Source organism: Ascaphus truei, chromosome 1, assembly GCF_040206685.1.
Source record: "Ascaphus truei isolate aAscTru1 chromosome 1, aAscTru1.hap1, whole genome shotgun sequence".
NCBI classification, from domain to species: domain Eukaryota; kingdom Metazoa; phylum Chordata; class Amphibia; order Anura; family Ascaphidae; genus Ascaphus; species Ascaphus truei.
The window spans coordinates 118,058,647-118,084,846 of record NC_134483.1 but is presented as its reverse complement, the minus strand read 5'-3'; the positions used below and the strand labels follow the sequence as shown (position 1 = coordinate 118,084,846).

At 43.4% G+C, this 26,200-nt stretch overlaps 1 protein-coding gene across 4 annotated transcripts in view; it reads right to left on the bottom strand.

The window, feature by feature from the left end:
• Window positions 1-19,516, bottom strand: part of PTBP3 (polypyrimidine tract binding protein 3) — a 201,191-nt gene extending 181,675 nt beyond the window's left edge. The window contains exon 1 of one of the 4 annotated variants that reach the window (XM_075593938.1): window positions 19,398-19,516. Coding sequence is in view for 2 of the 4 variants with exons in the window: in XM_075593921.1 (XP_075450036.1) it covers window positions 7,697-7,756 (60 nt within the window). In the remaining 2 variants the exon portion in view is untranslated. Of the gene's footprint in view, window positions 1-7,696; window positions 7,774-19,397 lie in introns of those variants that run through there. The other 3 variants (XM_075593930.1, XM_075593921.1, XM_075593985.1) reach the window with 3 other exon arrangements.
• Between the last annotated feature and the right edge of the window lie 6,684 nt (window positions 19,517-26,200).

Genomic DNA, 26,200 nt, shown 5'->3' with positions numbered 1-26,200 from the left:
GGCAAGGCTATTACAAAAAGGGACGCAGCCCTGGAAAACCCAATGCGACTGTTATACTTCGAAACAACACACCGATAAAATGTGTACATATACTGTACATTCACTACAAGGGCTCAGCTTCGTGTACAAGCAACTGGCAGATCCTGTCTGAACCGGCAGTCAGAAAATATTTTCCTCAGGCAAATTATCCTTATATTTATGATACACATTAATAAAAAAGTCAAGCGTGTCAGTATTTCTACTTTGATAATCCTCCATGAAAATATAGGGTTAGCAAATGCAATACATAACATTCTTTCCATATGTAGCAGTGTTTCTCCCCCCCCCCCCCCCCCTATGGGAGATTCCCCGGCTACCAGGTGTATAGTGCTGCGGCATACCTGTTGCTCACAGAAGATCTAAGATCCCGCTGATGTTGCTGGGGAAACAGGACAGGCATAAGGGGTGATATCTGGTTCCCCTTCATTCGTTGGTCAGCGCCTCCACCTGTCGCAGGCTCCGGGAGAGCTGCAGGCCGTCCCTGCGGAAGAACTCTCTCATACTCACCCTGACAGAATATATTCTCCTGCCTGAGTTTGCAGTCTAACAAGAACAGGCTTTAGGCTGCGCTTATAGTGCCGGCGACAGTGACGTCAGGCTGTGGACGCTGGAAAAATCTAATTTAGATGACTTCCAGCGATCGCGACCAAGCCGTCGCGTCGCGCTTAAAATAAGCATTTTAGACATTTCAGAGATATTGACGAGTAAGCTCTCTACATAAGGGGTGTGCAAACTGGGTAGCAGATTTTATTGGGGGGAGGCACGGTTACCGAGGCCCCGTGCTCTTCCCCAAAGCATTTAAATGAAATGCCTCTAACTCACTTACCTTGATTCGGACGGCTCCGGGCGACACATTGCCATGGCAAAGCGGCATCAAATAACGTGACACCACGTGAGTCCGCAGCGTCATTTGACGCTTGATACAAAAGGTGAGAGGGGGGTGCGAGCAGTGGGGGAAGAGCAGGCAGGTGGGCGCAGGGCCAAACGTTTGCGCACCCCTGCTCTATATTATACCCTTTAACCCAGGGAGTGTCGGAAGACTGGCGGCTGGATCTCCACTCCGTGATCGCTTTGTGTAGTGATCACGTGATCTCGCTCAGCCCCCCTCCCCCCCTTCACATGTGGGAGCATGGTCTAATACCAACCCGATCGCGTGAACCACTCTAATGGACGAACCTTTATAGCATGATATACCGTGTACATGATGAATCCCCTAGTGTGCCGTCCCGCATGTCATTCAGGGTGCGGAGCAGATTATCAACCTTATTTCTATTTTAGTTTTTTTTTTATTTAAAAGTTGTCAAAAAGTAGTAGTGTGTCTGCATGGTAACCTTTGCACTTTATTCTCTCTGTCCACTCCCGTAGGTAGCACAGAGCTGTTTTCCATGCAGATAATAAAGGGCTTGATCAGAAAAAAAAATATGTCTAATCTTAAATCTTCCCATTTCTTTGACTAATCTACTAACTTCACTACATTAGCAGCTGGGTTAATATAGTTTTTAGGTAGAGATTGAAGTTTGGAAAGCAAGCGTAATTTCCCCTTTTTTTCTCGTGAAATTTTGTAAGCATTTTTCAAACTTTGTAGCACTAAAAGTAAAATCTGCAGATCATATGACCTTTTCAATACAGCCCTTATTGCAAAAAATCTGGCGTAATATTATGAAGAAATTATGAAAAATAAATAAACAAACATGTAGGAGAAACGGTCCCTTCAATTCTCTTTCCCAGAATAGCAAAAAATATTTCTATCTTTCAAATTATGCATTGATTGACCTCATGTTTGAGTATTCCGCGACCTTTCCCTTATTTTAATTTTGTATCCAACTATTCCCTCCCTGAAATATTATCCATATTTTTATTCAATTTTTTTTAAATATGTGCAAACAGAGACATTAATAAACAATATGCCCCTGTGACCATGTATCAGTCACAAGAAGCCGACACGTCGATTCAAACCAGCTTCACCCCTCCTCAAAGGCAGGGAAGTCATCTCTGTGTACTTCTCCTTCCTGTTAGATGCACGCACTGGGTTCAACAGCTATTGAGGGAGGGGAATGCTGTGTGCCATAGCGCGATATGTATATATAGCTTCGAATATACACTTATATATTGGTTTGTCTGCAATTATGTTGCTTCTGCCCATTTTCAATACTCTGCAAAGAACATCAGAGATGAAGATCTACCCAATTAGGGGTGATGGAGTGGGTTTTCAGTGGTAAGACTGGTGAGAGCCTCCTGGAGCAAGGTTGTTGCCATCTCACACTTACAGTATAGTAAATGTGGAGTACAGAAGATGATTCGTGTTGTTAAGCACCTGGAACCCCAACAATATTTTGATTTTAAGTTTCAGCCCTCCTATAGAAGTGTAAGCTGGTTGTAAGTGTGAAGTAAAACTCCGCTTCCCATTATACAGAAACACGTTTATTTCCAAAGGCGTGGCAGGGCCTGGACAAACACTGCATCATTAACTTTGTATTTCATAGCTAGAAATGGAAAGTTTCTATTTTATTTATTTATTTTAGGATAAACACCAATGTGAAGTGCAGAATAAAGTCTGTGATTTTACTACAGGTAGGGAGAATGGGCTGACTAGGTGTACAAACGGATCCTCAACGCGTTCCTATCATTGCTAGCCACAAAGTCCCTGGTAACATGTCTATACCAATAAAGACTGCACATTAATAAAAGTGTTAATGCAGCAGTGTGGGACTTACAGCTGCTGTGCTGGTTTGACTGGAATTCTTCATGAGGCTTGTGGGAGTCCAACTACTGCCACAGAAGCAAATTAATGACGGCCATTAACTGGCTGTGCTGCTAGCTTTCATTGTAATACATTTCTGTTAGCCTCTCACATACATTTTTTTTTAATTCCCTTCAACTAGACGTACAGATTCCAGCTGCGATCAGAAGCTGCGTGAACGATGATAATGATGGTGAAAAATGTAAGGTGCATTAAAAAATAATAATAATAATAAAAATAAAAAAAAGTGTGTGAAAGACATCGATTGTAAACAAAATCTGCAGAAATCTGATGCCGATACATAAATGTGAATGTTGCTCGTTCTAGAGTCATTGTTGATGATCTTTTTGGAAATAAAGAACATGTCGCACTATAACGCCTCGACATAGTGAGTTCTTCCGTGCGGAGGCTGAGAGAGAGCGGGTGCTTTTCCTGGCCAAACTAAACGGGCCGTGGGGGGCGTGCCGAGGGGCGTCACGGATCTGATTCGCCCTCATTGGGCGCACCTCTCAAGCGACTGGACTGTCGCTTCATGAAATCAGTTTGGACTGATTTCTTGCGCAACGCGCGCCCCCTGCCAGTTCCGCGCGCACGCCGCATAGACGAGAATACTGCCTTAAGGCAGTCTGTTCGCTGAGCGTGTCTGCGGCACCATGTCCGAGGCCTAAGGCCCGGGCCATAGAGGTGTGGGGAGAGCGGAGGCGCGCTAACGCTGAGGCTCGCCTGCTTCAGTCAGCGCGATTGCACGGACTTGCAGGCGAGCCAGCGTGCGCAAAGGGAGCCGGGGGGAGGTGGTTGGAGGCGGGGCAGTGACGTCGCTGGGCCAATCGCCCGCGACGCACTGACGTCAATGTCACGGCGCCGACGTCACGGCGCCGACGTCACGGCGCCGTTGACGCTGCTGTGCACCGATTGGAGGTTTTCAGCCGACAGCGCGCTGAAAAACAGCTTGGCGCTCGGCTGAAACCTCCAATGCCTCAGCACGCCTGCAGACGCTCGCGTGAGCCCCCTCTCAAGGCATCCTCATTGAGGATGCAGGGGCTCAGCGCGGAGCGTCCGCACGCCTCAGCACGGCCTGTCCGTCTATGAACGGAGCCTAAGGCTTCACGGGGTATAAACAGAAAGTCCACCATTGTGTCAAAGCTTATTGCTGGTCGTTAGAAGGCAGCAGGGGCATGTACAGAATGAGACCAAATGGGCAGAGCTGCTAAGGCTGTGTTAAACCTGGTGTATTTCTGCTCATAAATCGGATGAATTAACCACTCTACATGTGGTTAATCTACTCTACAAGTGGTCGAGCTCCCCCGGTGTGGCGGCTGTGCTGTGAACTTTCTACGAGTATTGAGCGAGACGAGCCAGGACGCTCGAGCCTGCCAGCAAGGTCCATGAAAGAGGCAGCATCCTCCTGTACCGCTACCATTACAGAAATGTCAGACTCCTGAGAGTGAGCCAGAATGTGGTGGTTTAACCCTTGCAGAGCCAGCAACAAAAAAAAAATGAATGGCGCTAGTTGGGGCGAAGGTCCTATTTCGATACTCACTATCGCTATTTCATGCGAGATATTATTTTAATGGAGGGCTGTAGTTATTTTCCACGGAACACGAAACAAGCGTTAATTCAGCAAAGAGGACTCGTTTTAACATGCATTTGTATCTTCCTTACAGAAAGCTACAGCCGGCACCGTGTTGCCAGTACATCCCACACGCAGGAGAGGCAGACTGACAAGAAGAACTAATTGTTGGAGCTGCTTGCGTCAGAAGCACATTTTCAATTTATGGCCATCCTGAGAATTATTAGCAAACCCCCCAGCAGTCAACCTGTTTTAAAGGAAGGAAACGTCATCTGCTCATTCTTTCAATGCTTTCCTGAGGTAGAAAATTATACATGGAAAATAACTTGGTTTAAAAGGAGCAATCCAAGCAATTTCCTACATGTTTTTTTAAAAATAAATCAGTTCTGTAGTACTGGATAATACTTGCTACTTTTTTTTTAGTTTTAAATTCAACTCTTAACGCCATTTTTCATGAGTTTTAATATACTGCGCATCCTTTGATTTCTATAGTCGGTTTTAACCCACCTCCCCGGCAGTGCAAGATCTTTGCAACTCTTTGCCCTGTTTTGTGATCATATGTTGCCAACATTCCCAGCAGTTTGAGCTGCAAACTGTGACAATAGATAATGTCACCATATAAGAATATATTGTAGCTGCTGAGTTACATTGACTGAAGAATGGATTTGAAACTGAAAGGCGGCCATTTAATGAACCCTGGGAAACAGGATTTTGCTAATCAATCACGGGAGAACGAATCAAATCGGCAGCTTAGGTAATTAGTTTTCAATAAAAGGTAATCAAATGCTGCATATATTAAAACAGATTTATTTTTTTAATGCTTGGATTGCTTCTTTAAATCTCCATTACAGTAATATCAAGTACACAGCATATTTATAACGTAAATTCTAAATAATTACATATCACCACCAATCTCCTCTGACATTAGGCTCCCCCGCAACATCCATGCCTTTTGTTGGTGCATCTTGGCCATGGCACGATATACCCCGACCCCCAGCTCATGGAACAGCAGGGGGTGTGATACTGCATACAGCAGTCACACACATGTTTAGCTTATAGGACACCTGTGAGATCCTGACAGGCAGACCAAAAAACTACTCAAAATATTTAGGGAGCAATTTATTATGCAGCGAAGCAGGCGATGGCACCGTGATCCCCCGAAACCCCCAATTCATCTAAAATGGAGCTTTTCGGGGCAACCTCATGAATTACTCCCCTAGTGCTAGTTTTAAGCTGCAATCCTCTGTATTATTTTTTTATATTTTTCAGAGCCGATCTGATGCTTCAAACTCCAGGGACCACTCAGTGGCTTTTTGTGCCGGTTTCTGACACATAAAAAAAAGATACATATGGCAGTGGGGTAGAAAAGCTGCGACGTCATCTCGCAATAACTATGCGCTTTATTAGCCGCCGGAGCGCAGCTGTCCCCAGCTGCCATTCTGTATTCTTGTCTGCAGACTAGAAGTGCAGACATTTCAGGATCCGGGGGACCCAGTTCAGGTAACACACAAGAAAAAAAAAATGGCACAACAAGAGAAAATGGAGCAGTACAGACGTGCTTATCAATCAATCTGCTGCTGCTGCTGCTGCTGCTGCTGCTGCTATACAATGTCTAATCTAATTTGTATATTTTTTAAAAATATATACACTTTACAGTTAAGCGTACCTAAGACACATTGTGCAATGCGGCCTGTAAGGAAAAATTAATCCTGCATAAATTCTCTCTGATGGCGCCTCATTACATGGAAACAAGCAGTACGTCACACTGTAAACATAATGTATAATGTAATCAAATGGGGCCTCTGTTCTGTGGTGAACTGACCCTACAAGGGCAGACCCATTTAGTTCCAAAGAAATATACCACTTGACAATGTAATCGCCTTCTTTAAAACAATGCAATAATTCGTAAAACAAATATCTAACTTTGTTTTTCAACGGGGCTCTTGAAATGGCATGGCAAGAAAGTGTTTCATGCACTTTTTGACCTACCCTGAGGTCGCGTTTATAGTGGGCGCGGTGCGAGCAACAGACCTCTTCTCTATGAGGCCGCCCATAGTGCGCGTGACCACGCGATAAGAGACCGCACGGCAGATTTTTTTTTTTAAAAGACAAATTATTTTCTCCTTTCGCGCGAAGGCCGGGTCACGTCCGCGGCTCAGCCAATGGGCGGGCCGCTCACGTGATATCACGGTCACGCCTCCGCCACGCCTCTATGTCGTGCAAACTCTATGAGCACAAATCGCTCAAGCTCTGCCGCTCCCACAATGAGGGGGCAGGCACTTTGTCCTTGCAACCACATAGTAGGCTTAACCTCTTAAAAATGGCGCCACCGTTGATCTTAGAAGAGACGGGTGCTTCTATTTGTTCATATTTTAATAGTCAGAGAGATAAATCGCCTCTGGGGCCTTTCTGAATGGAGATAACATGTTCCACCATGGCTGTTTCTGGAAGCCATTTATTTCTACAAGGCTCTTGAAGAACCTCTTGCACATATGTATGTATGGGCAGTGTACTCAGCGCTTTACAAAGACAATACCGTACAGGGAATTATAATGCAATAAGCGCAAAGCCAGACAATAGGAAAGGAAATCCCTGCCCCGGAGAGCTTACAATCTGAGGGGCCTATGCAGAGAGCAGCGCTTTTTAAAATTGGAGAGGGGAATAAAAAGTAGGTTTAATGGAGTTTTATTCTCCAGATGCAGAAATGGGCGAAATCCGCTATTTTTAGCATTACTGCATGTGGAGAATTGTAAATGAGGAGATGCGCGCAGCTGAAAGGGGAAAAAAAAAATTCCGCATTTTTTTTTTCCCTATAGCCGGCGACCTCCTGCTTCTTGCCAACTTTAGTTGGCGGAGAAAATTGACGAAAATCGCGCCAAAAACAGCCGCTAGATGGCGAGCGCGCCTTTCTGAATTCGGATATTTTTCAGACTGGCGAGATGTAGTTTCTCGCCAGCCGTGCGGCGAGATTTTGAAATAGAAAAAAAAATGGCGCGTTTTCCCTAGCTCGCCATTTTCAGCTGTTTTTAGCGCGATTTTCTCTGGAAAATGGCGAGATTTCAAATAGCGCTGCTCTCTGCATGAGGCCCTAAGTGGTATGATGGGAGACTTACAGAGGCAGCAGGTGAGGGAGTAAGTGCAGTAGATGGCAGTGCTTGGCCACAATGGTTCGTAGGAGCGACTGTGGGACAATAGTCATGACTGCAGGCTATTATGAGACACGTAAAAGCAGTGTGGTTTATTTTACCACTAGAATTTTTTTATTTTAAATAATAATGAAATATGTGAAAGACAATGGCCATCTGTCCCCGTTTCCCAGTGGACTTGCAGTAAAAACCCTGCCGTACCTGGAAAGAGGAGAGACCTGAAAAGCGAGTCGCCGGTCGCAAAGGCAATTTGACATTCATGTGGCTTGAGCGATCTGCAGCTGTGAGCACTTGGCTGGAGCTTGTTAAAATGAAATGTAGCATTAACAGAAAAGAAAGAGCGACAGATTTGGTAGGAGGTTGCTAGTTTAACCTTTCATTTTAGAATGATGCTCGAGAGGTAATTCATGGATCTGGTATCCACATACCAGGGCACAAGCATCTACAGCCCAGTGTGTATGTGTATATGTATGTGTATATGTGTATGTGTGTGTATGTGTGTATCTATATATCTATATATCTATATATCTATATATATATATATATATATAGATATATATATATACAGTGGTTGACAAATCACCAAAAAATCTACTCGTCACACAAAAAAATCTACTCGCCACCTAGTACCAAACGTGTGCTGCTTGGGCCAATATTTACTCGCCCGGGAGTTAAATCCACTCGCCCGGGGCGAGCAAATGTATAGGTTTGTCGAACACTGTATATATATATATATATATATATATATATATATATATATATATATATATCTGCCCAGAGAGATGCACCTGTGGGAGCACAGCCACACTTTGATGCTCTTTATTAGATCACGTGGTATATCATTTTTGACGCACGATAAAAGGCGAGGTTTTGTATTCTGCATTCTTACTCCCACAGTATTGAGCTATAAACTGCTAGTAAATGAATCAGGTACGCCATGGTATGTACACCATACTGTATGTATAAAAGTATTCAGTTTTGGCTGCTATTATATCCTCTGCTTCATCAGCCAATATGGAAAGTACTGTATAAGAAACAGGGCTCCACGGAATTTTCAAGATAAATTTATTGCCAACAAATTGACTGACGTTTCGGCCACAATTGGCCTTTCTCAAAGCAGAATCATTATGCCATGCTGCTTTGAGAAAGGCCAATTGTGGCCGAAACGTCAGTCAATTTGTTGGCAATAAATTTATCTTTAAAATTGCGTGGAGCCCTGTTTCTTATACTTTCCATTGTAAGCTGGATCATCACAGAGAATCCTTAGCCAGGAGCACCGGTAGTTGTATCTTTTTTATTATTGTCATGTGGTGTGCAGCTTTTCCCCTTTAGTAGCTATTCATCAGCCAATATGGCACATGGATAAGTTTTGTTTTTCCTTCGCCTTTAAAAGCAGCAATTCCAAGTTGCTGGGTTTCCATTTTTTTTTCCTTTTAATATGTGCAGCAATACAATCCACACAATGATACAGGTGCAGCTATGGTCGGTCATGGGGCTGCATAGAATGCGCTGGTTCACCACGTGCAATGCCTCGACAGTCCGCGGAGCACCGCGTAGCAGTTGGTAAGTAATTAGCGAAGTTGCCAATCGATTCGTTCTCCTGTGATCGATCGGCGAAGATTCGGCTCGGGGGTTCACTAAATGTCTGTCAGTGCAGCAGAAGAGGACCAAAGATGATCTTCTGTGGGGAAGATCATGTGACCAGGCAGTCACTAGATATTCTGAACACGATACATAATGCTTGGCCCCCTGCAGACGCACTTACCAGAACTCCCTCCTCCTGTCTCTGTACGTTCTCCCTACCTACCAATTAGACTAAGCTCCTCGGGGCAGGGACTCCTCTTCCGAAATGTTACTTTTATGTCTAAAGCACTTATTCCCATGATCTGTTATTTATATTATCTGTTATTTATTTGATTACCACATGTATTACTACTGTGAAGCGCTATGTACACTAATGGCGCTATATAAATAAAGACATACAATACAATACAATTGGTGCACTGGTAGAGACAGGGCAGGGCTCAAAAAGGGGTGTGCCAGAGCCTGTTTCAGAATAGGAAGGGGGTGTGACTTTGTAAATGGTCGCTATAGAAACAAAAAATGCTTGTGATATTATAATATAATACTTTAACACAGTAATTTAACCTGCTAAGTCTGAGACATTATTTGTTTAAGAAACTTCTACGAAATATATTGCGCATTTAATAAATACGAAGCACCAGGAGGAATGGATGTTGAATACAAGTTGGGTTTTCCATTGGAAACAATTAGATATATAAGTAAAATTATACATACATACTACAGCAGTGTTTCTCAACCTTATGGTGCTCACGGCACTTTGAAAAAATGTTTTTGCTTTGCGGCACACTACAATTAAAAAACTGATTGGTTTATATGGATTTTTGGCCTATAGCCAGGAACTGGGACCAAATAGTCATTCAGCGCCGATACTGCCAACTGAGCAGAGACAAAGAAACCCGCCCAGCTGTTTCACCGCACCTGGGATTCCAACTCGGGATCTTTGGATAGAAAATAAAAACTACACATACTTGTATTGTAAAATGTATATAATTTTATATAGTTTCAAAATGCTCCACCACGAGGGCCACTATGTAATTTGTTAGGGTTTTGGTATCAGAGGAAACATTTCAAGATTACCCTCTCCAGCTTGGTCTAATACAGACTTCAATTTGATCCCTAATAATCTTTCCAACAAGGGCTTCCCTATGCAGAAAGCAATGGGTAGATATCATATCTGGATTTGACATATCCCAACATGGACGGAGCACCATCGGAGCAAGTACCCACACATGACTTCCATGAAAGTTCTACATTTTCTATGTAGGTAGGCAAAGTATCGAAAATAGAGGTTCTCTGCAGCATAAAAATGTACTTTTCATTTTATTTCCGTGGATGAAGCTAACAAACGCTAATGTCAGTGGGCTCGTCAACTTGTAAAACAAAACCGGACTTTTTACGCTCATTAGAAACCTTTTCCTCTGTGTTTGATGTTATTTCTCACCTGGATTGTATCATCTAAGAGCGGAGTTTTGGTCATGTCTTGTTCCGCTTCATCACCGAACATTGTCCTAACAACCGTACGGCACGCAGGCAAAATAAGTGACACAGCTATAGTATGTGGCTTCATTTGCTGTGCTATGATTTCTGCTACCTGTCGAGAAGCAGTTTAAACTTTAAAATCTGACTCATTTACTCTTTGTTCAAAATTGCACGCTTGTTTCGATCGCAGTACCACCAACCTTTAGAAATAGTTCAAATATTTTCCCTCGAGATGTGCATGTTTAATGGTAAAATGGCTTTTTATTTTGCTTGGAACCATGGCTTTGTTCGAAAGTTTAATCACCACACACACACACACACACACACACACACACGGGAGAGGAAAAACTATCTCCAAACCAAGAAAATCCCATACTTAAATAACTGCCCACATACGGGCGACGAACTTTAGAAATCTTATTTGACCTGGTCTCACTCAAACTGGGTTTTTCTATCCATTTTTAGGGCAGCTACTTGTAACAATGTTTTTATAACGGTAATTGAATGCAATTCCAAATATCACTCAGCTCAACCCACGGTTCTACACAACACACACGCACCACAATGATACATCTATACTCAATCAGGGTATACCACGAACTGGGTGGCGCATGCGCGGGATTCGCCAGCTCCCACTCTTTCATAAGCTGCGCTTATGCGTCGGTTATACTTGGTCATGAGTAAGCATACTTGAGAAGTCGTAAATGTAAAAAAAAAACAAAAAAAACTTCACGGCATGTTGAGAAATATTGCCCTGCCGTTTCCTAAAAAAATATACAGAAGTAGCGGCTCAATGATTTAAGGCGAGGACTATGAAAACAACCAAATCCTGGTGTCACCCCCTTGTGAGCTTGGGCGAGTCACTTTATCTCCCTGTGCCTCAGGTACCAAAAGCATACATTGTAATCTCATCTGGGCAGGGGCTGTGTCTGTAGGAATCCTATGTACAATGCCACTTACTGCGCACTACACTGCAATTCTGAAGCGCTTTCAATCCCCATTGGGAGAAACGCACTCTATGAAATAAAGTTATTATAATTTGTGAAAACCCCTTTGCTCCTCGAATGAAACCACTGCACGCCCCTTCCAACACCAGGCCATGAAAATCAAAATGTAAGCCAGAACAATTTGGCGGTGTTCTTGCTGTGTGTAATGTGCAATATACTTTGTACGTTGTGATACCTTTTAATGAACCAACATGCCAATTGTACAACGTTTTCTTGTGCACAGGCTTTCGACACTGCAGAGGTGACTTCATCAGATGGGTAAAGTGTCATGTGTAATTGAACAGATGTCCATAATAAAGAACATGGTGCACTAACACAGAGAGGAAATGTGTAGTTATGTCCCCTCATTCAGATCCAGTTCATTTGATTGTAATCATAAACAGAGAAAAGTGGAGACCTAATCTAGCCTAGTTTCAGTGGAACCTCTTGCTTCAGAGAAAAGTGACATGGTCACTATGTATACATTAACAGTATTCTGCCAACTAAGTTACTGCGTCATTTTTCTCTGACGAATGGGCGGGAACCTCAGAGATGTTGATTTGTGTCACTATTTTTCAATGTCAAATGGAAAATCTGTGTGTCAGAGGGGGAGATTATTGGGGCTGTTTACTGAAGGCCCCGTTGCAGGCTCCTTTGATAGTGACCGTGTTAAACTCACAGCACAGTTCCTGCAAGGCACAAAATATTGCATGGAAAATGTAATGAGGCAATCCAAGCAGTCGATTTTTTTTTATCAGAGGATTCAAGCTAGGGGTCTCCAGAGCTGAACTCCATTCATTTCAGCTCCGGGGACCCCTTATGTAAGTGATGCCAGTAGCTGGTCTGCTCGGCTAGCAGGGTTCATTTAATGGCCGCTTTTCAAAGCTCCTGCGGGCCAATAGGAAGCTGTGACTTCATCTGGTGAGGCTTCCTATTGGCCCACGTGACACGGGCTTTCAATTATGCAAAGACACTGGCAACACCTTTGGAGGTAAGTATCTCGGGAAGCAGGGGGTACCCAGAGCTTATATTAACGGGGTTCAGTTCCGGAGACCCCCTGTTTCAAACCTATGTTAAAAAATAATAAATAAAAAATGCGCATGAATTGCTCTTTTAAAGTAGTGACAGACGTAAGCAAATTGTGTGTCTCCTAGCACCCTTTGCTCGCATTTGATGTACTGTATTAAAAACCTCAATATTTTCTATCCTACTAATATAGAATCTGCAAGCAACAAAAAGGGGAACTTTCGTGGCTAACTCTCCCCTTGTGTCCTTAATAAATCTGTTTCTAAAAGGAAGTGGTTTAAAGTCAACAAAACAAAAAGTCAGATGCTTTTCATCAAATGATACTTTTGTTTTATATACCAATGTCCGTAAATGCCGTGTTGTACATATAGGGACGATGAATCATTAAATAGTTTACAGTCTAATTTCCAGAAAAACAACAAGAACTGGGAGAGGAATGAATTGTATAAGCTCAAACAAGCATTCGCTGGGTGTTGAACTGGGTTTCTCCTAGGCGAAAACACCAAGTCTAAAAAAGCGAGCAGGACTGCGTCATTTTTACATGTCTTGCGCCTCGAGCCACGCGTTATCGATTTCTGATGTCCGGGCCATTTTTTTAGCGATATAAATGGACTTCAGAAAGGATGACCAATAAATAAATGAAGGCGGTACATTATATCTATTTTTAGTTCCTCAAAATAGGTGGATAGCCGAGGTCAGGCCTTAAACAAAGCATGAGAGTAATAATTCATAAAAAGAAGAGCCATCAAGCGATAAAGATGCAGATAAACCAAAAAAAATGTTTTAAATTGTGAAGCATAGAACCAATGCCAGGCCCTAAAGCAGGGGTGTGCAAACTTTTCTTCCTGCGCCCCCCTACATGCTGTCCCCCTCTTACCTTGGCTCAGGCGTCAAATGACGCCACGGAATCACGGTAACGTGACCCAGTGGTATCATTTGACGCCGCACTGCCATAACGCCACGTCGCTGGAAGCCAAGGTAAGAGAGTTGCAGAGACCTCGCCCGGTCCCCCGGCATCTAATTTAAATGCCTTGGAGAAGAGTGCGGGGCCTCTGTAACCGCCGCACTCCGCCCCCAGCTTGCGCACCCCTGCCCTAGAGTATGCCCCTTATTTCGCCCATTGCTTCAGCGTTTGCTTTAATAGAGATTAACAGCCTGCATACAAACAATGGGCATTGCAATTAAAAGTTGGCAAAAACAAACCAAAGCTGAGGCTGAGGCTGACAGGCAAGTCACAGCAGACCAACTTTGATATCTACAAAGGTGTAAACAAGTTTTAAAAGCACTCCCTGATACCAAGACCACACCTCTCATGCACTGTTTGCATAGTTTTCTTCACTAAGTCAGTAAATCAGACTGATTGGAATGGCCAAATGAGAACGTTTATAGGAGGGACCCAACCTTCCGGCCGAACATGAAGAACAACACTCTAGGTAGCCCGGAGCAATCAGTAAAGGGCATTTGGACCCTGGATACATGTCCCCTTCCAACATCCCATTTCATCACCACTTTTGTAATGGGTTTTTTTCACCCCCCCCCCCAACCACCCCTTTGAGTTTTGTATTTTTTTACCTGGTGGGGACTTGTGGCATGCAGGTGTCTGATTGGCTGGTTAGGTATGCGTTTCAGCTGTATATTACTGTAGGCGGTGATAGTGTTAGGTCTCTAAGGTAGTGAGGTAGATTATGCTGCGGACCCTGTTTGGCGGTTCCATTTGGCAGGCTCTGATGGTTATACAACTTGCTCCATGTGCAGCTTCACCTACGGTTTGTGAGACACAAAAACAGTTTTGCTCTCCCTGCCCACCATATTTTACCTTGTTGCAGTTATTTATGAATTACTGTGGATTGTTGGGTAAATGTGTGCATTTTGTAATTTAAGAGTTATAATTAGCACCAATTATAAAAAAAAAAGATATAATATATATATATATATATCATTTTTTTTATAATTGGTTTATATATATATTTATATATATATATATACAGTGTTCGACAAACCTATACATTTGCTCGCCCCGGGCGAGTGGATTTAACCCCCGGGCGAGTAAATATTGGCCCAAGCAGCACACGTTTGGTACTAGGTGGCGAGTAGATTTTTTTGTGTGGCGAGTAGATTTTTTGGTGATTTGTCAACCACTGTATATATATATATATATATATTTATAATATATATATTAGGATTGTTGAATTAAAAGTCTATTTATACAACAACAAAAACATGTATTAAAAAAAAAATGAATTGCTAGTCACAGCACAGTGCGGCCTTACCAGGGTTGATGATGTAGTCAATTTCTGATGAGGTTTGGGCTTCTCCCAATTGTCGGAGGAGCTATGGGAGGGCGATTTAAATGCATGGCTTGGAGGCAGAGCTGGATATCAACCACCCATGGATATATTAAGTGTGGTGTAATCCTCCTCTCCGTTGTAAGGCCGGAGGTGTGGATTTCATTTTATAGCTGGCAAGGTCTGGTTTGGTTTAGGCGGTTTATGTTTTTTTTCTTTTTCTTCCAAAATTAAAACAACAAAGTGCTGTGGCCTTTCACCACCATCTATGGGTTTGTCTTATTTATTTATAGTATGTTTGTGTTTTGGGGTTATTGGAAAATGGTTGCGGGGAAGAGGGATAGTCATGTCATCCTGGGGTCATGCCATTTGTGCAGGAAGCGGGAGGGAAAGAAAAAGTGCTGCAGCCAAAACAGAAAACACTCCTATTTAACTCAAGCGATGCAAGGATTTGTAAAGCACGAGAAGCTTATTTGTATGTTATTTTTTCATAGATTTCCTATTGTATGTGTATGTGTATGTGTATGCCATTACATGGCAGTCCCTGCAAAACATAGCAAATATGGACCTCAATGTAGATACCACAAGAATAAGTAATCGCATTTCTGCACACCAACATATTTTCCCTGCTCCCATCACGTTAACAGATCCTGAATCACACTGAATAGCACACCCCCAAATAACATTTTTTTAACCCCAAACACCCCTTTCCCCCCCCCCCCCTTCCTCCCAGCAAGCGCAGTGTCCACTCTCACCTCCCTAAAATATGGTCGTGGCCTGTTACAGCACATGAAGAAGGGGAATTGCTCACTAGCTTGCTAGATACAAGGGTTCCAGTGGCCTCTCTCCCCTACCCACCACTCCCATGATGAATATCACCTGAACTGGGTGATCCCAGTCACAGAACGGCTACAAAGAAAAAGTCCCTTGAACAGAGTTGGGCTTGAAATGGACATATCATGTATGGTGAGCTTTGCGAAGACCAACCCGTTGAGACCTCGGAATCACCTTAGGCTTGTTTTATAGTTGGCGCGCTCGCACGCGTGCGAATGCTCGTGCACGTGACGCACTCTTTGTGTGTGTACGGGTCCGTGCAATGAGCGACAGGTGGGCGTGGCTAGGACGTCCCACCCGGCTTCACACAACCTGCACATCAATACCAGTCCCACTCCGCTTTTTTTAATCTGTCTGGCATTTTTAATGCAACAAAAAAAGTATTGTTGTGATGATCAGAACACAAGTATAGCGGCCAACAACCACAGTGACAGAAACTAAATACAGTATATGAAAATTTTCAAACAATAACTATTTTTGTAAAATTAGCATACAAATATCCTAAATGTTATGTTCACTAAAATAATACAGTAAAAAAGTCCACATTTTAAATAAATGTCATTTTTTTTAAGTTGTCAAGTTAGACTTTATATGAATCGTTAATTCAATATCACACTTACTGTACAATATCTATGTATCATTAGGTTTGGTACTCTCTAACTTGCCCTGCTCCTCCTGCCCCAGGAACTCCCCCCTCCCCCGCCTATCCCAGCCGCGCTGTGATTGGCTAAAGAGCGTCATGTGGTGTGGCAGCAGCGCGCAAATATAATTTTTCACGTATCTGCTGTGATCTGCCGCACCACCACTCACTGCCGTGTGCGCGCGCGGCTGAAGTATAGCACGCCAGGCCTGGACTCAGACAATTCTAATTGACGCACGTGTGTGCACTATATTACGGGCCTTAGTGGCAAAATATATCATGTTTTAACTCTGTGTGTCACTTATCAAGGGGCCATTAAAAGCCTAATTATGTTCATTTAAGTGGGCAAAGCTACATGGACTCTAAATTTATGTTACAGCGGCCGTTATTCGAACAAATCATGCTGCCGATTTTGTGTGCTCTGCTGTTCCCCACGCAGCATGAACGCGGCCAATCGCCCCAGGCACCCGCGCTTATCCCGATTGCTTTGTTGAATTTCATGGATTCTGTTTCTTTGGGTGCAAAGAAATGAATGAATTGCAATGTGTACAGTACAGTGCTACTGTGTCAATTTAAGGTGTTTAAAAGCCAGAACTCTAAAATGCCATTTTCTGCACTCGCGTCTTGAGGCGTAAGGTTGGAAGACATCCCGCGTCATGATATCGGTATTCCGATGTACACAACGCGTGAAGTGTTCGAACAACGGCCGCTGCAGCTGTATATTTATGCTGTGAAAACAGACACTTCAATATAAATGCACATTTATAAAAACTAAAAGACTTACCCCCGGATTTATCCAGCTCCGTTACAGGTGAACACACCCAAATGGGCGTCATCTCCCTTTATTATCTTGAATAGGAGTCAACGCCAGCTTGGTGTGTAATAGAGCTTGATGAATAACCCACTTAAGTTGTCCACACGCTCTGGCTTCCCATTTTGATCACCGCACAGATCATAGAATTCACTACTCCAATATGATTGGGCAATGCAAGAGTTGTATTACTAGAAATGTGAGATCACTTTCATGGTATCCTAAATTATACTAGCTTCCAATCATTGTAATACTCTAGCATTTTATGTTGCTTGTCCCCTCCACTTGAAAGTGAACAGGCTGCAGAACAATCTAATTCTACTGTACAGTACATTCCTTTATACGGCCTACAACTTTATCTACTGAGAGATCATATGACAAATAAGTTGCTCCAATTGTTACATCTGATGACAGTTTTACATGTTTATACTGCCCACAAATTCTCTCCCCCTCCCCCTGGTAGAGAATTTCCATTTTGTTATCAATTAAGGGTAAAGGTCAATGGAATGCAAACAGAGTGTAGGTTACATTACACTATGTAAAATCTCTTCTTAACAGTTAACATTTGGGGCAATTGGAATTTCAAAATGACAACTTACATAAAACAGAGTTAAGAATTGTAGCACACACTACAGACTACATTTTAAATGAGTGACTTATTTGGGTGTCACTCATTCTGCACTGGGGTCTCACTAACAGACGTCTGTAATCGGCCGTAAAAATATGCCCCTTTTCTTTTTTGGGTCTAGGATCCATCTCTGTCTTGGATCTTTGGAATTGGAAACCATGTTGGAACACACCATTCCCTGCCGTGGCTCAAGTACCGCCCGGGAACGATGCTTGTGATGAAACACCCCCAGCCCCCAAGAGGTTATAGAGGCCCTGCGCTCTTCCCCACAGCAATGAAACGGATTGCCGAGGGGGAAAGAGAGCAGCCATGCTCCATTGACATTGCGGTGTCATGAGACGCTGCATCGTCATGGCGAGACCATGTCACATGGTGATGCGTTGCAATGACAACGTGCAGTCACGTGTCACAGCAACCTGATGACGCCGCGACGGCAGGTAAGAGAACTGCCCAGGGGGGGCCGCCCTTACTCTGACGTTCCGCCAGATTCACTACTACTTTAGCCCACAATAAAAGTGACATGATAGTTTCATGATAGAGGCGCACGATATCGTTATATACCAACTACATACAGCATGCACGTTTTTAAATGGCCAGCTTTCCTGCTGGTATGAATAGTTGAATTAATTGTTTGGAGGCGTTATTCTCACTGACCCATTCCCGGAGACTGTCACTGATCAACCATAGTGCCAATGTCCACTCACTTCAGTGGGCCTATAGAAGGAAGAGTAGACTCCCCAAGTGTTGCCTGCAGCTGCCTGTAGGACAGGAGCTGTACAGTACAGGTGTGTTTACATCAAGAGGGAGGAACTAAAAGCTTTAGCCCCTTCCCTCCCCCCACTTTGTGCTCTCTCACAAGAGGAAACCTACACCATCCTCACAAAATGACAGCCTGAGCTTGCAACACAAAGTCTCAGCACCAGCAAGGGGAGCAGACAGAAATAAGGGAGGGAAGAAAAAAAGGAATATATATATATACACACACACATTTAGGTATTCGTTCCTTTTTTCTTCCCTCCCTTATTTTTTATTTATACTTTTTAATATGTGTATATATAATTATAGGCCTATGCATATTTTTTTTAAAAAAGTATATCTATATATTGAAATAATAAAATGATGAGTAAACTAAAAGGACTGTGAACGAACAATACAAATATTTAATGAGATTCTAAATATAGATTAACACACAAGTATTTAGAGTTTTTATACACACACAAACTTCAACAGAAAGAGGATGCATACACAAGTGTGTGTGCACACAAACACACACACGTATGCATAAACACAAACATAATTCACATATAAACAGAAATTCAGGTAGACATATTTATAATATACTTTATGTATAGAACCATACACCGCTTCTATTTAAATAGTCACTTAAAACTCGTGTCGGTGAACTGCTTCTCTGCCAAGATTTTTGCAAACAGATACACACCCACCCTTGAGGGCTGTTCAAAGGGGATTATAATTTCGAGGGAGAAGCAGAAGAGGACCATGGAGAAGCAGAGGGTGGGAACCCCCTCTCTCTGCCCCTGTGCCATACATATATGTCTCATACAGTATACACATTTACCACCCTCCTAGGGTTCAGGGCAAAGAGGCAAGGATTTTATAGTTACTCACCCATCCATGGCCTGGAGGACGAGAGCATTAAAGGGGGAGAGGGAGACACAGAGAGTGCAGAAGAAGCCCAGTGCGAGAGGAGGGAAGAAGGAAGGAAGATGATAGAAGAGGAGGAGGAGGGAAGGGGGAGGGCAGGGAGAGAGGTGCGACTGGAGGAGAGGAGGTGGGGGAGTGATGGCTTTAACGGCTTCAGTGCCAGAACGGTCTGCAAAGCATGGAGTATAGAAAGAGTGGTATACAGTGTATATATCTGTATGTGCAGGGCTATGCAGTGCAGTGTATATATCTGTATGTGCAGGGCTATGCAGTGCAGTGTATATATCTGTATGTGCAGGGCTATGCAGCACAGTGTATATATCTCTATGTGCAGGGCTATGCAGTGCAGTGTATATATCTGTATGTGCAGGGCTATGCAGTGCAGTGTATATATCTGTATGTGCAGGGCTATGCTATGCTGTGCAGTGCATATATCTGTATGTGCAGGGATATGCAGTGCAGTGTATATATCGGTATGTGCAGGGCTATGCAGTGCAGTGTATACATCTGTATGTGCAGGGCTATGCAGTGCAGTGTATATATCTGTATGTGCAGGGCTATGCAGTGCAGTGTATATATCTGTATGTGCAGGGCTATGCTGTGCAGTGTATATATCTGTATGTGCAGGGCTATGCTGTGCAGTGTATATATCTGTATGTGCAGGGCTATGCAGTGCAGTGTATACATCTGTATGTGCAGGGCTATGCAGCACAGTGTATATATCTCTATGTGCAGGGCTATGCAGTGCAGTGTATATATCTGTATGTGCAGGGCTATGCAGTGCAGTTTAGTGTATATATCTGTATGTGCAGGGCTATGCAGTGCATTGTATATATCGGTATGTGCAGGGCAGTGCAGTGTATATATCTGTATGTGCAGGGCTATGCAGTGCAGTGTATATATCTGTATGTGCAGGGCTATGCAGTGCAGTTTAGTGTATATATCTGTATGTGCAGGGCTATGCTGTGCAGTGCAGTGTATATATCTGTATGTGCAGGGCTGTGCAGTGCAGTGTATATATTTGTGTGAAGGGTTATGCAGTGCAGTGTATATATCGGTATGTGCAGGGCTATGCAGTGCAGTATAAACAAAGTTTTGCAAGAACACATATAAATATGTGCAGAGCAACAAGAATATATGCAGAAGGTATGCAGAGCAATAAGAATAGATACAGGACAATATATATAGATAGATAGATATATGCAGAAGAATGAGACAAACAAAGTAGTACAGTATGTACAGTATTCGTACGGTATTTGCAGAGCAATGTGCTTCAAGGTAAAACAGCAATGTGCTGTATCTAGCTAATTTCAAAGCAATACATCTAAACAAATAACCACGCAATTTTTTATCTGTATGTGCAGAGCAATGTGTTGCAGAGCAAAACCTAGAAATATGTGCAGAGCAATGTGTTGCAGAGCAAGCTGTAGATGTTTATGCAGAGCAATGTGTTGCGGAGGAAGCGTAGAAGTATGTGCAGAGCAATGTGTTGCAGAGCAAAACGTAGCAGTATGTGCAGAGCAGTGTTGCAGAGCAAAACCTAGAAATATGTGCAGAGCAATGTGTTGCGGAGCAAGCTGTAGATGTTTATGCAGAGCAATGTGTTGCGGAGGAAGCGTAGAAGTATGTGCAGAGCAATGTGTTGCAGAGCAAAACGTAGCAGTATGTGCAGAGCAATGTGTTGCAGAGCAAAACGTGTATGTGCAGAGCAATGTGTTGCAGAGCAAAGCGTGTACGTGCAGAGCAATGTGTTGCAGAGCAAAACGTTGCAGTATGTGCAGAGCAATGTGTTGCAGAGCAAAACGTGTATGTGCAGAGCAATGTGTTGCAGAGCAAAACGTAGAAGTATGTGCAGAGCAATGTGTTGCAGAGCAAAGCATAGACATTTGTACGGAGCAATATGTTGCAGAGCAATGCGTAGAAGTATGTGCAGAGCAATATGTTGCAGAGCAATGCATAGATGTGCAGAGCAATATGTTGCAGAGCAATGCGTAGATGTGCAGAGCAATATGTTGCAGAGCAATGCATAGATGTATGTACAGAGCAATGTGTTGTAGAGCAATGCGTAGAAGTATATGCAGAGCAATGTGTTGTAGAGCAATGCGTAGCTGTATATGCAGAGCAATGTGTTGTAGAGCAATGCGTAGCAGTATATGCAGAGCAATGTGTTTCAGAGCAAAGCGTAGATGTATATGCAGAGCAATGTTTTGCAGAGCAAAGCGTAGATGTATGTGCAGAGCAATCTGTTGCAGAGCAAAGCGTGTATGTGCAGAGCAATGTGTTGCAGAGCAAAACATAGAAGTATGTGCAGAACAATGTGTTGCAGAGCAAAGTGTATATGTGCAGAGCAATGTGTTGCAGAGCAAAGCATAGACATTTGTACAGAACAATATGTTGCAGAGCAATGCGTACAAGTATGTGCAGAGCAATATGTTGCAGAGCAATGCGTAGATGTGCAGAGCAATATGTTGCAGAGCAATTCATAGATGTGCAGAGCAATATGTTGCAGAGCAATGCATAGATGTATGTGCAGAGCAATGTGTTGTAGATCAATGCATAGCAGTATATGCAGAGCAATGTGTTGTAGAGCAATGCGAACCAGTATATGCAGAGCAATTTGTTGCAGAGCAAAACGTAGATGTATGTGCAGAGCAAATTATATCCAGAATGATATACAGCTGCTACTGTGAATACAGGGTTTTCAAAGCTGGGACAAATAACCCATTGGACTCTGCTTATCGAGCTCTGCATACACCTTCCTCTCTTATAAGACACTGATAAATATTTTATTCTGATAGAGGAGCTGTGAGGATGTTTACGCTGCCTTAGTTCTGGTGGGTTTTATGCTCATTAAAGGAGCAATTCCCCCCTCTGCGCACCTCCTTTTTCAATAGATTGGGAGCTGAACCGTGTTCATTGTAGCTTTGGTTCACAAGATACTTATTGGGAAAGGTGCTGCCTGCACTTCCTGGTTAGTTACATTCTCAGCATCACATGGGCCAATAGGAAGCAGCGACGGGTGATGGTTCAGCTCCAGGGGACCCTTGCTTCCCATGTATAAAAAAAAAAATAAGGGGCGGGAACAAGTAGGGGGAAGTGCACCTTTCTCTGTTCTGTTCCCTTCAGGGGAAACAAAATGGAGGTCTAAAGGTCTTGTGTCAGTAAAAAACGAAGGGTTCCTTGTTGTTGCAATGCTCCTGTTAGAGAGAAGTGTTAATTATGAATCCCTTAGGCTGCGGCCCCAGTACGTTCTGCAGTGCCACGCCACGTCGTGTGCTGCACGTACAAGAACCGCCCCTCAATGGGGCTGGGCCCAGTATGTGCCTTCGCGCGCATTTGGCTGCCGCGCTCTACTACCAGTTTTTCAAAAGGCAGCAAAATTGTGTTTAGAACTTGTGACGGAGGGGTGGCCACGCCCCCACACCAGTTCGGCCAATGAAGGCGAACCATCCGTGAGGTCATGGCCACGCCCCTGCAAAAACCCTGCCACACCCCTCCCCCCACCCCCCCCCTCCGCAATCTCCGGCATCTGCTGCAGATCGCAGTGAAGCGCTGTGCACGCGCCGCACATGCTGCAGTGCAGACTGGGACCGCAGCCTCATAGGGCCGGCAACAGCCGCGTCACAACAAATGCATTGCCGCCGTCGCGTGCGCTTATAGGAAGCGCGGCGCAACGCTGGAATTCATCTCTATTTGATTTTTCCAGCAACCGCAGCCTGACATCACCGTCGCCGGCACTAGAAGTCAGCTTGATTCTAGGGCCATATTCTCTATGGGGGCGGAGGGATACTTCTAAAATTAGATTGTGGTAAAGCTTAGCACCCTTTAGTGAATATGGGCCTGAAAGGGTAATTTCTGGAGTTTGTGCTGGTGGCACCCATCACAGCAACACGCACCATTTCGTTCATTTTTATTACTGCATTTTTCTGACGCTCATTTCAGGGCTCAGGAAAGAAATTAAATAACTCTATACATTGTTCTTCTTAAAAGATAGGCTATTAATCTCCATTGAATGTTTTAGAAATCGACTCTGTGTCATAAAACGTGTTAGGAGTGGCAGAAACTTAGCATTTCCCATGCCAAGTAAACACGTGCTCATTCATATGCATAAGAGGCATGTTGGTAATGACACTCTTTGAAGTGCATGAACACTGTCAGTAACTGGTCTCATTGTATCTTTGTACCATTATATTTATATATATGTTTTTTAGTATTCTGCCAGAAAGTATACACTGAAGCTATGTATATAGTAAACATGTACTGACACCTGTTTGATGGGTCTTCTAGGGCAGGGATGCGCAAACTGGGGGGGCTCAAGGTTTTTTATGGGGGCGCAGAGGACCTCGGGAGTGGAACAGGGTGGTGGCGAGAGAAGATGACGACGGCGGCCCGCCAGAGCGGAGTAGGGCAGCAGAGGAGGACGGCCGGGGAGAAGCTCGCCTCAGAGGTCCGACCCAGATGTCTTCACAGACTTCCGATGTCTGCCGCTGCTACAGCGCGCCCCTCCCTGGACATCCTCTTCTGCTGCTCTGCTCTGCTCTGCTCTGGGGACCCTACATCCTCCACTGCCACCGCCCTGCTCCACTCCTGCGGTCCACCGAAGCCAGGTAGGCATTGTTGAGGGTGTGAGAGGAGGAGGATGGGGTTAAAAGAGGAGGAAGGGGTGAGAGGACAAGGAGGAGATGAAAGGGGTGAGAGGAGGGGGAGATGAGAAGGAGGGGATGAGAGAGGAAAAGAGGGAATGAGAGAGGGGGAGAGGGGATGAGAGAGGAGGAGTGAGAGATGAGGAGGGGGAGAGAGGGCGAGGAGGGAGAGAGAAAATGAGGAGAAGGGTGGCTGAGAGGGAGGATGAGGAGGAGGGGTTGAGAGGATGAGATGGGGGTAGAAGAGAGATGAGGGCGGAAGGTGAGAGGATGAGGAGGGTGGGGCAGAGAGGATGAGGAGGGTGGGGCAGAGAGGATGAGGAGGGTGGGGCAGAGAGGATGAGGAGGGTGGGGCAGAGAGAACAAAAATTGCAGTCAGTATTATATTATACTACTACACGGATTTGTCATGTTTTGCTGTTTTAAAAATGTTGAAAGATGCAAGTATTTTTACGTATTTGTGAATAAAGTTTTTATTTTATTTTTCATGTGATTTGGATTACATCAGGCAAGAGGGGCCCTACTAATAGCAGAGAAGAAAAGGGTGCCTCGACATAAAAAGGTTTGCTCATCCCCTGGCATAGAGCATGCAATCTCACAATTCGTTTGCTGGTGACACTGTACAAGAGAAAGCAAGATGTTGGTTGAAGAAGATTTGTATTATTGTAAGAAGATTGAAGAAGAACAAAGTCTTTGTTAAACTGTTATTTACACTAATACTTTGTTTCTAACGTTAAAAATACTTTCTAGTCATCAGAAGTTTTTGTATGGGGTAATGTGGTGGGTTACATTTAAATGAATGGGATATCATATAATATAAAATGAATGGGACTAAGGAGTGGGTTACATTGCATTTACATTATATACACTAGCTCACTAGCGACTCCTATCTGTACTACAGAGTACTACGGCTGCCGCGAAACTCAATCTTTGCAGCCATAGCTTAGTAGCGGCTGTCGGGACCCAAAATCTAAATTAATTAGTAAGTGTTGGAGATTTACCCTTTGCATTGCGTGGCATCAAAAACAGGAACTCTGGACACATTTGTAAGTACCTTCCCTCTGTCACTTTTCCCCGAATACTGTCACAGTGCATCTATTAATTTGCATGCACAGAGTTACACATATAATATCATTTTATTTCTAAGACACCAGCATATTCTGCAGTGCAGTAACATAGGTGAGAAAGCTAAATGAAGAGAACTAGCCCATGCTCTAATTGCTGATCAAATAAGGGCTGTGGTATAGCAATGATACAATCTGCACATAGTAATGACTATACTTGGTCAGATATGGGTTGATAATGAAGTAATGGTACAAAAGAACAAAGAACTTTAAAGTATTACTGTATTACTGTTTAGATTTCTTACTGCTGATCTGTCTATATACAGCATGTCATTTCCCAGAATCCCTCACTGCAGCAGAAGCACTGCATGCTATGAAAAGCAGGGTTGCAGACCTGTGAATGTGCTCACACATGATCTTTCATTTGAGATATATATATATATATATATATATATATATATATATATATATATATATATATATATATATATATATACATACACACACACACACACACACACACACACACACACACACACACACACACACACACAGTGGTCGACAAAAAATCTACTTGCCACTGACGAAATAATATTGCTGAAATGAAGATACTGTTGATATATTATTGAAATGGACTGGGGGGTCTCTGGATAAGGATTGAAAGTGATGTTAAGTTTCCATTTTGTAAAGTTAGTTATGTCTAGTATCCATTTTGTGAGTAAGAATGTGTATGTGGTGTGAATGAGAGAGTTTCGTTTCTAAGAACATTTACGACTGTGCCTAAAGTAACGCCCATATTCTTGTGAGAGTTAGTACCAGGTACCTATTCATAGCTGTTTTGAGGCCAGTTCTAACCAAGTTTAATAAGATGTAATATGATTGGTTTAAGAATTAAGGAGTGGTTAGTATAATCTGCCTAGTAACACATTTTGAACAAAGGAAATGAAATGTATAAAGGTTGCTGCCTGGACACTCCCTGGCAGAGAAAGTCTTGTAGACTTCTGAATGAGTATGATGATACTGTGCAATAAACTACTCATTATCAACTGAACCCCGTTTG